The following is a 13,896-nucleotide window of genomic DNA, read 5'->3' on the forward strand; positions in this document are numbered from 1 at the left end:
ATGCAAATCTTTAGCCCTCTGATCCTCCACTGAGAAGACAGGCAAAATTATCTATTTTTTTGAGGTAAAAGCGAGACATCACCTTAGGCAGGATAGATTGGACAGGCCTGATGACCACTCTATCATGGAGGAAATAAATTTTATCCGCACCACATGGCAAGGCTTGGAGCTCACTGGTTCTAATCGCTGATGTTATAGCCAAAAGGAAAAGAGTCTTTAGTGTAAGGAGCCAGAGTGATATCTCCTCTAAAGGTTCAAATGGAGCCATGGAAAGGAAATGTAGCACCGTAGGAAGACTCCAGACTGGAGCAAGCTTTTGCACTAGAGGTCTAATCTATAAGACCACACAGAAAAACCTCTTGACCAGAGGATTCTCCACCCACGTTCTTTCTGATAAGGCTGAGAGAGGCGAGACATGGATTTTTAAGGTTCTATACTGAAGGCCTTTGTCCAAGCCATCCTGGAGGAAACCATGCACTTGAGACAAGGAAATTACATTTGGCATGTGCTTCTCAGACTTCCCGACCTGAACCTCTCCCATATCCTATAGTAGAAAGAAGAGGCAGAAGATTTTCTGGCTTTGAGCAGTGTAGACAGAACTGTCTCTGGCAGATCTAAGCTTGACAATAACTCCCACTCAGTCTCCATGCCTGAAGAGCCAGAGCCCCTGGTCTGGGGCCTTGAAGTCTCCTAGGAAGAGGCCAAGGTGGATCACTCGCCAGTTTGAGCAGCGTGGGGTACCATGCCCTTCGGGGCCATTTTGGAGCAATGAGAATTAACTCTGTCTCCTCCAACCTTAACTTCTGGAGGACATGGGGGATCAAGGGAAAAAGAAAAAAGACATAAGCTAACTTCACCCCCAAGTCTGAACCAGAGCATCCAAAGCCTTGGCTGACTCTCCTTGAGAAGAACACAGGAAGCTGGATGTTGAGGGTGGTTGCCATCAGGTCTATTTCTGGCACACCCCACATTTTTCACCTGAAATATCTCCGAGTTGAGGGACCACTCGTGGATCAACAGGACATGTCTGCTCAAGAAGTCTGCCTTCTGGTTTTCCACACCCTGGAAGGTATGCTGTAGTAAGGGGGAAAATATTCTCTTCGACCTCCGACAGGATAGCCTGAACCTCTTGCAAGAGAGTTCTGCTGCTTGTTTCTCCCTGTCTCCTGACACTGCTGATGTCTATGAGGACCTTCACTGCAGAGCCCTGAAGGGAATCCGCAAAGGCCTAAAGTGCCTGCTTTACAGCCCCTTAGCTCCAACACATTGGATGGTACTCCCTTCTGAGGAGATGACCACCTCCCCTAAACCCATTCTGAATCCAGATGTGCACCCCAGCCTGTAGAGGAGGCGTCTGTCACAACCACTTTCCAGTCCTGCTGGGCTAATGGGAAGCCTCTTTGGAGTTCTAGTGCAATCCACAGCCCCCTCAGACATGAAGTTTGCAGCGAGTTTGAGCTCCCCCGGGCTGGCTGAGATATCCTTAACATTAGCTCCCTCCAACAATGCCCTGTCAATGCCATCAATCCACATGGCCATAGCCTTAGCTACAGAGACTAGAGCCACAGCTGGCTTACAGGACACAAGAAAGGCCTTCCTCAAATCCATCTCCACCCGTCTGTCCATGGCATCCTTGAGGGCTGAACAGTCATCGATGGGCAGAGTGGTTTTCTTGGCCGAATGGATTACCACCTGATCCACAGCTGGTGGAGAGCTCCAATTCTCTGGAATCAATGATTCCTCCTCTGAAAAATCTTCAGAAGCTCTCCAAGCTTACCCACTAAATGATGGCTGAGCTTCTTCAGAATCAAAAGCCATTCTTTCTGAGGAATCTGAAGCGCTGCTCAACAGCTCCCTCCAGCAAGTACCACAAAACTTTTTCCCCGGTAAGGCAGCATTATAACAGCTGACACATTCAGGGGAGACACAATGCTTTCTCTTGGCTTCGCATCTCCACAGTTTTTAGGCAAGCTGCCCAATGGAAGAGAGAGAAAGCAGAGAGAGAGAGTGAGGGAGAAGAAAAAAAAAAACCTCCGGAGGGACTTACCAAGCTTGTAAGGCAGAAGAACTTGAGGCTGAGGGATTAATGGCAAAAAGGGAACAGGTGACCTTGGCTGATACAAAATAAAGTCACCAAAAGAAGAACCTCTAACATGTGAGATCTCACACCACGGGGAAAAAAACTTACCGGGGCACAGACTCACATGAACGCTTGCAAGGCAGGGGTACAGCCGAAAGAATGCTGTCCTGCCCCCATCTCAACTTAAGGATTCGGAAAAGGGAAGCCCACAGGGAGAAGGCAAGCTCTCTGAGACTTCTGCCCCCATTCCAAGATGGCCACTCGCAAACCACCAAGCGCCATCTTGGAAGGTAAGGAACTGACAGAAAAAACCACTCCCTGAATCCCTCATGACACGAGCAACCTCTTGATCACCCCTATGTCACCCTCAGTGACTTAACGAAACAGGGGGCTAGCGCCCATTAGTACAACTATTGGGAGAACTACCAGACACCCCAACCAAGCCTTACCATGACTTAACAAGAAAGGGAAGAGGGCTGTCGCATTCTGCGATTTGTTCACCGAGAGAAGCCTTAGTTCTTTCCCAGGAGCCTGCACCTAGCCTGGTAAAACCTTCCACTGATCTAGAGGAAAGGACCAGAAAGAAAAAAGACCGGGCAGGTGGGCGGCCGGAATAACCTTTGGGGGAGGGACTATCTGATCTGGGGATGGGGGCGGGGGGGGGGTGCCCCGGGTGTATTGCTGATATGGAGTGGCCAGGAAAGCAGGGTTTGGTAACAAAAGCAGGCATGGGAAATGGGATCCATGTTATGGAGAAGTGGATGTCTTTGCTTCAGGAGCCCTTATCCCATGGGAGGGTGAACAGCAGCAAACAATCCCAACATCACCATGTGCAATGCCATGTGTCAGCTGCAGTAGTGTAAAGATCACTGCCTTAAGTCTTGGTTTGGAAGATGCCAGGAGGACATAATGTTGACTGTCAAGTATGAAGGAGAAACTGTAGTCTGGGGCTGTTTTCTATGGTTTGGGCTTGAGTCCTTCATTTCATTGAAAGAAACAGTCATAGCTTGATAATGCCCCTATGCACCAAGAGAGTTTCATACAAAATGGGTTTGTTGAGACAGAAGTGAAAGAATATGACTGGGCTACAAAGTGGCCAGATTGTAACCCAACTGAACACCCAACATCAGTGCCCAACCTCACAAATGCTTTTGTGGTTGAACGGTAGAAAATATGAATATGGGATCAGGTTAATAATAATCTTGTTTTGGGAGGTGTTGGACTGGCAGGTGGCCAGATACTTTTGGCTTTAATTAAGTGACAATGTTACCACCCCCCCATGAATATTACTGCTAACATTAAACCCTTATGGTCCAGACCACTGAAAACTGCACCGCCACTGGGTGCTGTTCCTGCCGCACCACAATTTTTCCTAAAGCCCCTAAGATCCTCTGTGCTGCCTTGATAGTAAACATGCACAGTATAGTTAAATTTGTGACTTTAAAGGGATACTGCCATGATTTTTATGGTGTACTTTATTTTTCTAAATTACACTGTTTACATAGCAAATAATTCTCTCTACCATGTAAAATTTTATTAATGAACCAACAAAATGCATTTTTTTTTTCAGTTGTAATATTGGTGTGTAGGCAGCCATCTCAGTGCATTGTGCCTGAGTCTGAGCTTTCAGAAGGAGCCAGCGCTACACATTAGAACTGCTTTCAGGTAACCTATTGTTTCTCCCATGTACTCCCATGTAACTGGAGGAGTCCCAAGCTGGACTTGGATTTCTTACTATTAAGTGCTATTCTGATATCTACTGGGAGCTGCTATCTTGTTACCTTCTCATTGTTCTGCTGATTGGCTGCTGGGAGGGGGGGGGGGGGAGAGCTGATATCATTGCAACTTGCAGCTCAGCAGTAAAGCGTGACTGAAGTTTATCAGAGCACAGGTCACATGGCAGTGGCACCCTGGGAAATAAAGAATATGGCTAGGCCCATGTGAAATTTCAAAATTAAATATTAAAAAATCTGTTTGCTTTTTTGAAAAACAGATTTCAATGCAGGATTCTGCTGGAGAAGCTCTATTAACTGATGTTAATGATATTTTCCCATGACAGTATTCCTTTAAATTATATTTATTGGGAGCGCTAACATTTTGGTAGACCCCAGTCAATTTTACTTTACTTTTCCTTTAAGGAAGGGCTGATGGGAATGACCCAAGGCTGGACACATTAAGGCCTGGCCCCACTGGGAGATCTGCTGGTGATATAGGAAATGATACTTAATCACTTTGATAAATACAACCCTACATACAATACAATAAATTTTTTGTCTGCACTTCTGTTCCCACTCAGTTCATTCAGTTTGTAACAAACAGTGACAATCGCAGTAACATCCCAGTAGTTATAATATTTAAGCAAATGTCTTGCACAAAGTGTTCTGAAATTACAAAAAGTGCAATATGTACCATGTCTAAACCTGCCTGTACCTGAACTGTACCCACACCCAGCGCTTTCCATACCTAGAACTTTTCATTTCACCTTATTTTAACTTTATCCTTTAACCCTTCAGTGCTAGAATGCACAGGAACTCTCACATTCACAATGAAAATGGCTGTTTCTCTGCACATACAGTAGGTATCAAGTATAACAAGTCACAATGCTTGTGCACATCAAGGCTTTTAGTGCTAGCAAACAGGGCATTTTGACTACAGCCCCAGTTTTAGGGTAGGTTAGAAGGGGTAGTTTTCCCTAACCTCTAGGATAACAGGGTGCCCTTTGGGGAACAGAATATAGACAAAGTACAAATGATCACTGTCGAGTTTGATTTTTTTCACAGTTCAAGTATTTTGCTCTAAAAGAAAAACTCCAATTCATATTATGGTTCAAAAATTCTAATGTTTGATATTGCAAAAAACCCGAAAACTTAAATGTAAAACTTTGCATCTAAAAGCTTGTGATTTTCTACAGAAGTCAATGGGAGTTCTCCTAGGCAAAGTCAAGCCATATTTTCAATTCAAGATATTTGACTTGAGTTTTTTTTAATTGCACAAGTTTTCCACATTAATAAGTAAGCATTCAATATGTGCGTTTATTTGATTTAGATACACAAACTCGAATTTACAAACTCAAAAATTGATAAATAAGCCCACTAATACGTAGAAGGGTCACCATATCAGAACACAAGACAAAAATAAGCAATAACTGTGGCTATCCAAGAGAGACACACCTTAAGGTGGCCATACGCGTAGCAATAACAATCTTTCTTCTGACCATTGGTCGCAGGAAAGCTCATTCCCACCCTCCATTGATGTTCAGGGCTGATTTGGAAGTAGAAACAATAAAAATTCTACCTCCACCTGCCAATTCAGCCCTAAACGTAGATTTTGCTTGGGTGTCTTCAACAGCCCCTATCAAATACTTTTAACCTGCCCGATCTTTGCGATAATGGTCGTCTCGTCGAGCCGCCATACACGCACCGAATATTGCATGAAACAAGGTTTTGTACGATAATATCGGTGAGTGTATGGCCAGCTTTAACCAAAGGGTGGTGTGTAATGGAACATTTTCTAACTGGACCAGTGTTCTTGTAAGTACTCTTTATTTTGTGGATCATAATAAATTGTGCAAAACTATAAGTTCTATGCAGATTACCCTTTACAAGTACACTAGAGAACAATATAGAAAGCCAGGGATCTTTTTCCCATAAAAAGGATCAGCGCACCAGAGGTCACCCCTTTAGATTAGAGGAACGGAGCTTCCATTTGAAGCAGCGTAGGTGGTTTTTCACGGTGAGGGCAGTGAGGTTGGGGAATGCCCTTCCTTGTGATGTGGTAATGGCAGATTCTGTTAATGCCTTTAAGAGGGGCCTGGATGACTTCTTGAATCAGAATATCCAAGGCTATTGTGATACTAATAGCTACAGTTAGTATTACTTGTTGTATATATAGTTTATGTATGTGAGTGTATAGATTGGTAGGTGTGGGTTGTGTGTGCTGGGTTTACTTGGATGGGTTGAACTTGATGGACTCTGGTCTTTTTTCAACCCTATGTAACTATGTAACTATTTGAAGCAGCGAGGGTGGTTTTTCACGGTGAGGGCAGTGAGGTTGTGGAATGCCCTTCCGAGTGATGTAAGATTTTATTTTAGTGGTTTGGATGATTTCTTGGAAAAGCATAATATCCAAGACTATTGTTATACTATAATTTACAATATATAGATATATATGTGAGTATAAAGATACGTGCGTATAACTATGTGTATATATGTGCACTGAGCTTCAATTGAAGGGTTTGACCTGGGATATTTTTTAACACAACTTAACTATATAACCCTTTAAGATAAAATCTATATTAAAAGGAAATAAATGAGGCCGGTAGGCTAAGGGGTTACAAATATTCACTTTATTATAAATAAGAAATACTGTTTTATACATAAAAAAGGTGGTGTGTTTCTGTTGAACCCCCTTCTCCCCTGGACAAAATAATGACCACAGATGAACTCTCCTGCACAGTTTCCTGCCCAATAAAAGTCCAGTATGAGCGGCTGCTAACCAAGAGTGCAAGGGGTAGCCTCCTTCACCGCTTCAAGTGCTTCTTCAGGTGTTCCAGCAGAAGCGTCTCTGACATAAAAAAAAGGGACTATAACATGGACTTTACAATCAGAGGTTAAAAGGTGTCATGAAACAGGAAGGAAACACTAGCACAAATCTGGGGTCCGGATGAGCCGAAACCGCAAGCCACTTTTTGTGTCTACTTTTGGAGGTTTGAGTTACATAGAGTTCTGGGAAGATAGACAAAAGGTTGGAAATGGAGAATGAGAGTAGAGGGAGACATGATTGGGGGACAGCTTAGAAAGCAGTGAAAGCTACAATAAAAGAACCCCTTTCTCCCTCCCCCTCCCCATTATCTAAGAATATATTAACAGAGATAAACTGAAACAAAATAGACATTATAATCTGGATACAAAAAATAGAACACACATTAATCAAGCAATTTCAAAATCATTAATAGCACCAGTGTAATTAAAAGGGTTCCACCCTCGGCCCCCCCGAGTGCCCCAGGGAGGGGACGTAAAGTGTGTCCTTAGGAAGAGGGACTGCTATGTGAGAAGACCAAGTGTAACAGAGGTATGGAGTCTCAGAACTAGAGGGGACATGCGTCATTCATTCCTCACAAAGGAACTGAAAACAACAGCCATTAAAAGCATGAGCCAGGGGAACGTCCTCTGGTTTAAAAAAAAAAATAAAGTTCTTAAGGTATGTGATTCTGATCCTAATAACTGCTCCATTTAAAAGGGCAAGTAAACCTTCATTCTATAAGTGTTATTCACCTCAAGGAACACTATCACTTATTTTATTTCTGTATACGGTTTAGTTCTCTTTAATAGTGAATGCTGCATTCTACCACTAAGTGACAAAGAACAGAAATCTGTTCTAAATCTATGGAAAGTAGCATTGCGGCAAGGGCAGCACTGAAGCAACACATTTCAGCATTCATGGCTACCATCTGGTTGGTAAAAAAGCCACTGTTACTATATATTAACATACAGGAACGCTGGTATTTTTGTTATTCTATAAAAGGTGGCAACCCTAGCAACTCCCTTTCGATAAGCTACAATAGCTCAGAGCAGACTGAATTCTTAAGGTTTGAATCAGACAGGAAGGAATCTATGGAAGGAGGCTGCAGATAAGCAAGACCTAGTTGCTGTGTTTACAGACAGCAAAATAAGTTATATTTGTTTTGTTTAATGAACATTTAAGCATAACAGCATAATTTTTAAAAATTAAAGTGACAGTGTTCCTTTAAAGGAACACTAATGGAAGTCTGAAAGCACAGCTTATTTTATGCAACCACTCTTCTTCTGTATATACTGGCTTTTATACACGAGTAGAAAGCTTCCATACTTCTAAAGTCAGGTATGGCATTTCTCATACTTCAATATAAAATCATATTAAAGGGGGTGTTCTGTGCCCAAGAACTATGCCCTCATATATGGCTACTTAATCATTTGACAAGAGTTTTACACCCCGATCCCAGTCCCCATACAACATGGTGTAAAATTGCTTAGTTTGGTGCAAAAAGCGGCATTGCATATCCCCACATGGGATAATGCCTTTCTATGTCCCTACTTACTACTAAACCCAGTGTCCTTTCTCCAACTTACTCTAGTGGCTGACGGACTGGATCCGAGCTCTGAACCCATTTCAGGTTGGCACGCATGTGATGTCAGCAGGGGTGTATAAAAGCTATTACAGAATGCAAGTTGGTAAGGTGAGAATCATGTACCTTCCCCTTCTGCGAACATGGCATGTTGTACATAGTGCCGCTTACTTATTGTGTAAACTAAGCTACAGTAACACCACACTGAATGGGGACATTATAAAAGGCAGACTAAGGAAACCATAATAAGAAATAGAGGGTCGTTTTAACATGTGTTCTATAAGTTCTATATAAAGGAATATACAAATAACGGAGTGTAAATGGTGTTTATGGACTGCCTGGAAGTGGATGGACAACTGTAATTAGGCAGTTAGTAGTGAGTTACTACTAAATACATGCTTATTTGCTGTATAATCTGATATTCCAAGCCTTGTTCAAGTGAATGGCTAGGTGTAACCCCATGCTGTGCTATGCCCTGTAGCCAAGGACAAAACTTAGACAGTGTTCACTCTCCTTTAATCTGCTCATCGTGGAATGGGAAAAGTAGCTGTGTCCCTTTCTTCATTCATTCAGTTCTGAGATGCCAAGACATTTGAATTCACCGGTACTTATGATCAGGAAGACTTGCTCCAGCTTCTGTTCACTAAGGATGCAGCAGCTACAATAGACTGTATGTGCAGCCAATGACTAAAGGCTGTTCCTACATTAGTGTGGCATTTATTCTATCTGGGCTTATGCTGGCTGTGTGGCTAGACTATAGGGCTGGAGCCCAGGCAGCTGGTTAGTGCATGGTAAGGCAAAAGGACTAGGACTTTATTTTTAGAATAGAGAGTTTTGCTGCAACTGCCCTTATTTTTTAAAAGGGCAGCAAAGCAAGTTTCCATTAATCATATCAGTGCTAGAGCTACAGGCCAATAAAACGCCACTAGAACTGAAGCAGTTAATCTCTGGTTTAAGACAGATGCTTACACTGTTCCTTCCATGGCCCTTGGGAGTTTGGCCTCCTAGCACAGAGAATTTGCTTGAGACCTGCTGGCTGTTTCCCTCAGCCTTATATCAATTCTAATACATATCTCCTGAGGTGGAAACACAGCAATTTCAGAATGTTGCCTCATGACACACAGAATATAATAGGTGTTTGATGTTAAAGAGAACAATTTTCAGATGTTGACACTTTCCACTCAGTTCAATATTCAGAGGGCAGGGAGTGAACAGTGTGCAGGGCAAAAAAAAGTCTAGGTTGGGTGAGTAATAAGGCACTTCACAGCCAAATGTGGAGGTTGCTGAGGAAAGAGAAATCCTCCAACCTTATTTCCCAAGTGGGTCGGCTTTAAGGCTTTTCGATAATAGGGGTGTTATAGCAGCCGGCAGGCAAGGTGTTCTTTATGTCCTCAAGATTAGCTATATCTCGCAGGATCTGGTCAATGTCTCGACTATATGAATCTAGTGCAACTCTCTGTAAGTTGGAAGACTCCTGAAGTTCTGCTAGCTTTCTGTCCAGATCGCTGTCACGCAGTTGGTTCTTTGCATCGTCCAGTGTCTTCTCCAGTACAGTGAGTTGTCCAACATCCACAGAATCTAGCTGCCCTATGATTGCACAAGCCGGACGGAGAGAGGGGAGAAGAGAGACAAGACTGTGTAAGAGAATGAGGAAGAAATTGCTCTTCTAAGCACATCAAAAAGTGTTCTACTTTTCAGAGTAGAACGTTAAGATCACTGCAAGTAAAACCTAGTACTCCCGGCAATCAAGCTTAATAAAAGAAATTGCCTGCCCTTCACAGTTCCCCGTAAATTAGCTGGATCGCTGCAAATGCTAGTTTTTTTATCTTAACGTTATACTGTGGAAAGTCATGTTTGTAGATTCAGCCTTGCATGAGGCCTATACAGCTGACAGCCATCTATCTTTTACTTTCTCTCTTCATAAAGAGCCTAATTCTTTACTGACAAAACATTTTTAAAAACACAAGTAAAACATACATCTAGAGAGGCTGCTGGTAAATAAGAAAAAAACATTAACACTTGCCACCATTAAACTGTACCTGTAATAAACTCTGGGGAGAAAGACAATTAAAATCACATATCAAAATAGGCAAAATGAGGGGACATGTAACAGCAAAGTAATGAGTTGTAAATTATTCAGATGGCTGGATAATACTTGGGCATTACATTGACATGAAAAAAAAAACTCTTTTGTTGCTCCTTGTCCATGTAATGACACATCGGTAGACTTGTTGCTTAAAAATACAGGGCTCTGCACATTTCTTTGCATTTTATTTGTCTGATCTCTGCTATTACAACATCACACCAGATCCCACAGGCCTTCTACACCAATCACCCAAGCCACAAACTGTATCACAGATATCTTACACTTGCAAAATGGCAAAGGACAGACCACCACAGGAGTTCTATTGGACAGACTAGTATGAGGGATGCTACAAAATCTGATCCTCTATGCCAGTGGCTCATGATGTTGCTCACCAACCCCTTGGATGTAGCTCCCAGTGGCCTCAAATTATGTGCTCATTTTTGAATTTCTGGTTAGGAGGCAAGTTTTGGTAGCATAAAAACCAAGTATAATGCCAAACAGAGCCTTATGAAGGCTGCCAGTCCACATAGGGGCTATTAAGTAGCCAATTAAAGCTCTTATTTCTACCCCTAGGAACACTTTTTCCATTTAAATGTGGCTCACGGGTATAAATAACTGGGGATCCCTGCTCTATGCTGTAATGTAAATCATATAGTCAGATGATTTCTCGAGAGCATGCAACTATATAGAACACTCAATGTATTAGAATTAGAAAAGTCTATCAGATTATCATCACTCTCGTCGCTTTGTGCTGCGTTTTTATCTAACATTCGTGCTGTGTTGAATGTCATTTAGTAACCAAACTAGAGATCAGTTAAAGTTTATAGAAAACAATCATGCCTTAAGCCTTAAAAGACTGGAATATAAGGTTTTCTAAAGCCAAGGCTTTTTTGCTAATGAATGTAAACAGACATTTCTTCTTGTTAAAAATAACAGGAACATTACCAGCCCTTTAAGTTTTGGTCAAGCAAAAAAGAAAGATCAGCCCAATTACCGAGGCGGGAGAGCAACTCATCGATCGTTGCAAGAACCCCATTAACAGACTTCTTGGCCTTGTTGGCATTTGATTCAGCATCTTTTGTTGCATTAGAGGCCTGAGGAAGAAAACAAACATAGGATGACTTCTAGTTGTAGAAGGACCAGACACCAGTCAGCAATTTTTCTAAAATGCACACACACCATTTCAGCCATCTTCTCATCACTCTCCGCTTCAGCTTGCTTCTTCTTTAGCTGATTCTCTGCTTCTTGCAGCTGTTGCAGCATATCTTGGAGCTCCCCGTCCAAATCTGTCACTTCTTTGAAGGTGTTATCAGCCTCTGCTCTGGCCGTGGCTGCTTTCTGCAAGCAAAGTGTGCATTTACAGAAGGGAAAATGCCAAAACACTATTGCACCATCCAGCTAAAAGCACCAGACAGACTTGTTTAGGAAAAATGTAAACACTGCCAGCACCAGTCAGATATAAGCACCTACCATCCAACACAAAGTCAGCAATCATTCAAGAGCATGCTCACACATATATCATTAATATAAAAATGGCAAACACAACATTTAAACAGCAAGCAAGCAGGGCAGGAACCAAAGTTCTTCTAACCTGGCACTTAGTATATAATTTAGTATGTTCCTCTTGGTTTCAAATAAGTTTCCTACAACATTTATTGCCAATACAGAAAAAGCTAAATTGGTCTCTTCCTCAGCATCAGAGACACTTACAGAGCTTACTTAGTTTTTACCTTTCCTTCTCCTTTAAAATCCTCACCCAATATCCTGCCACAATTTGAATACAATTAAATTAAAGCTCACTGTATGTGTATCTGTTATATACAGGCTACATTATAATATAGTTCCTATAAAACATACTGTACTTTAACCATATTATGTTGAAACCTACATGCTAAAGACAGTACCTTAAATCGGGCAAAATTTTTTCCAAGTTGTAGGATCAGGATGTATATTTCTGTTTCCTTTCACTACAGCAAGGTTGCAAAGCTGCACTTCATTTGGAGAGTATTTTTCACTTTGGATGGATGAAACACACACACAGCTGAGCTGATAATAATTACATTCCAACCCAAGAGTTTTCCATAAATAACAGATGGGTGAAATGCCAGGAATTAGACTGCCCTTTGTTTATACCACAAATAAGCAGATATACATGTGCAGTTAGACCCTTGCATGTAACCGCAGTTGCAAGGCCCAAGCACAAACTGAAGGTAGATTCACTATGAGGTAACAGTTAATTTAGTTCCAGTGTTTTTTTTTTTCTTAAAGGAAAAGTAACCTTAATAATGAATGAACACAGACATACACAAAAACAGAGCAACAGCAGCCAGGGTTCTGGACAGACTGAGTGTTTGTGGGACTATGGTCAATTAATCGAGCTGACTAAATTGTCTTAACTCAGGATGCCAAACTGCATAATAACAGATGCACTTTTCACCTTAAAACCCACAAAAAAAATGTTAGAAACATGAAACAGAACAAAAGCTGCAGTACTTTCTGTGTTACTGCCCATACCCGGTAGCAGCAGTTTTTGCTCACTAGATGTGATATAACAAAATACCTTTTGTACAGTATTGGCTAGAGCTTCTGCCTCCTCTGCCTTGCTTTTTGCCCCCCGTGCGTCAGCATTAGCATTGCCAAGTGCACTCTCTGCCTGTCGTGTCTTGTTATTGGCTTCGGCAATGGTTTGGGCGATCATTGGGATCTTGCGTAAAGCAGCTTCTGCTGCTGTCTTATTGTCATTCACTCGCTTGTCAAAATCTACATGGAGCAGAGAAAAAGCATGGTTTAATTTACTATTCTCCACAAAAGGAATTATAAAAGTGCCAAAACGTCCCTGTACGAGAGATCTCCCTTTATGCTTGTATATATGTTAACACATATTTCAGTGCACATGTATCTTATTTTAATACTACTGAACTTTACCCCTCAGCTTGTTTAGTATATCATTAGCTTCTTGAAGTGTTTCACGTCCCTTCTTTGCTGCCTCCTCTGCTTGTGCTTTTGCGGCGTCAGCTCGGGCAAGTAGCTGGTCAGCGGTCTACAAGAAAATGAGACACTGTGGTTATGAAACCAAGAAGCCACATGACAACATCGTCAGTACAGACACAGTAACTAGTCAGAGATATAGTATTAATAGGACATTTGGTCACTTCTGTAAACTTTGCACCAAATGGACACTAATTACAGATATTGGATGCAGTAAGTTTGTACATCTTTCCATAAACCGCAAAGCAAGTGCACTGTCTGATAGGTGCATAATAATATAGTTATCAATAACATCTGAAGGTTTTGTTTAATGGTTATTACACACAAATACTGTGTTTTACCGATTAAAGCTACTTCCTAAGGGATAGCAGAAACAGGGGGGTTATTGGGTATTATGTTTTCTGCTCTTTCCTTGGGAAAGGTTTTACAGTTTAATTCTGGATTTTGGACATGTAGCCACAGTAAACATTTATTACAGGCTAAAAAGGGGATTTTGTATTACTTACCGTAAAATCCCTTTCTCTCTGAAGTCTGTGGGACACAGGGACCATGGGGTATAGCTTCCACCACTAGGAGGCAGGACACTGTAAAGAAAAAACTCCTCCCTCTAGTGCTATACCCCTCTGCCTAGGCACCTAA

General features: G+C 41.8%; 1 protein-coding gene across 1 annotated transcript in view; it reads right to left on the minus strand.

The window, feature by feature from the left end:
* Positions 1–6,406: 6,406 nt before the first annotated feature.
* The window catches only part of lamc1 (laminin subunit gamma 1), a 74,180-nt gene continuing 66,690 nt past the window's right edge, over positions 6,407–13,896 (minus strand). Inside the window, 5 exon segments of the mRNA NM_001097190.1 lie at positions 6,407–9,770; positions 11,264–11,363; positions 11,449–11,607; positions 12,830–13,029; positions 13,195–13,309. Coding sequence (NP_001090659.1) covers positions 9,514–9,770; positions 11,264–11,363; positions 11,449–11,607; positions 12,830–13,029; positions 13,195–13,309 — 831 coding nt within the window. The 3' untranslated portion in view covers positions 6,407–9,513.

Source organism: Xenopus tropicalis, chromosome 4, assembly GCF_000004195.4.
Source record: "Xenopus tropicalis strain Nigerian chromosome 4, UCB_Xtro_10.0, whole genome shotgun sequence".
NCBI lineage: Eukaryota > Metazoa > Chordata > Amphibia > Anura > Pipidae > Xenopus > Xenopus tropicalis.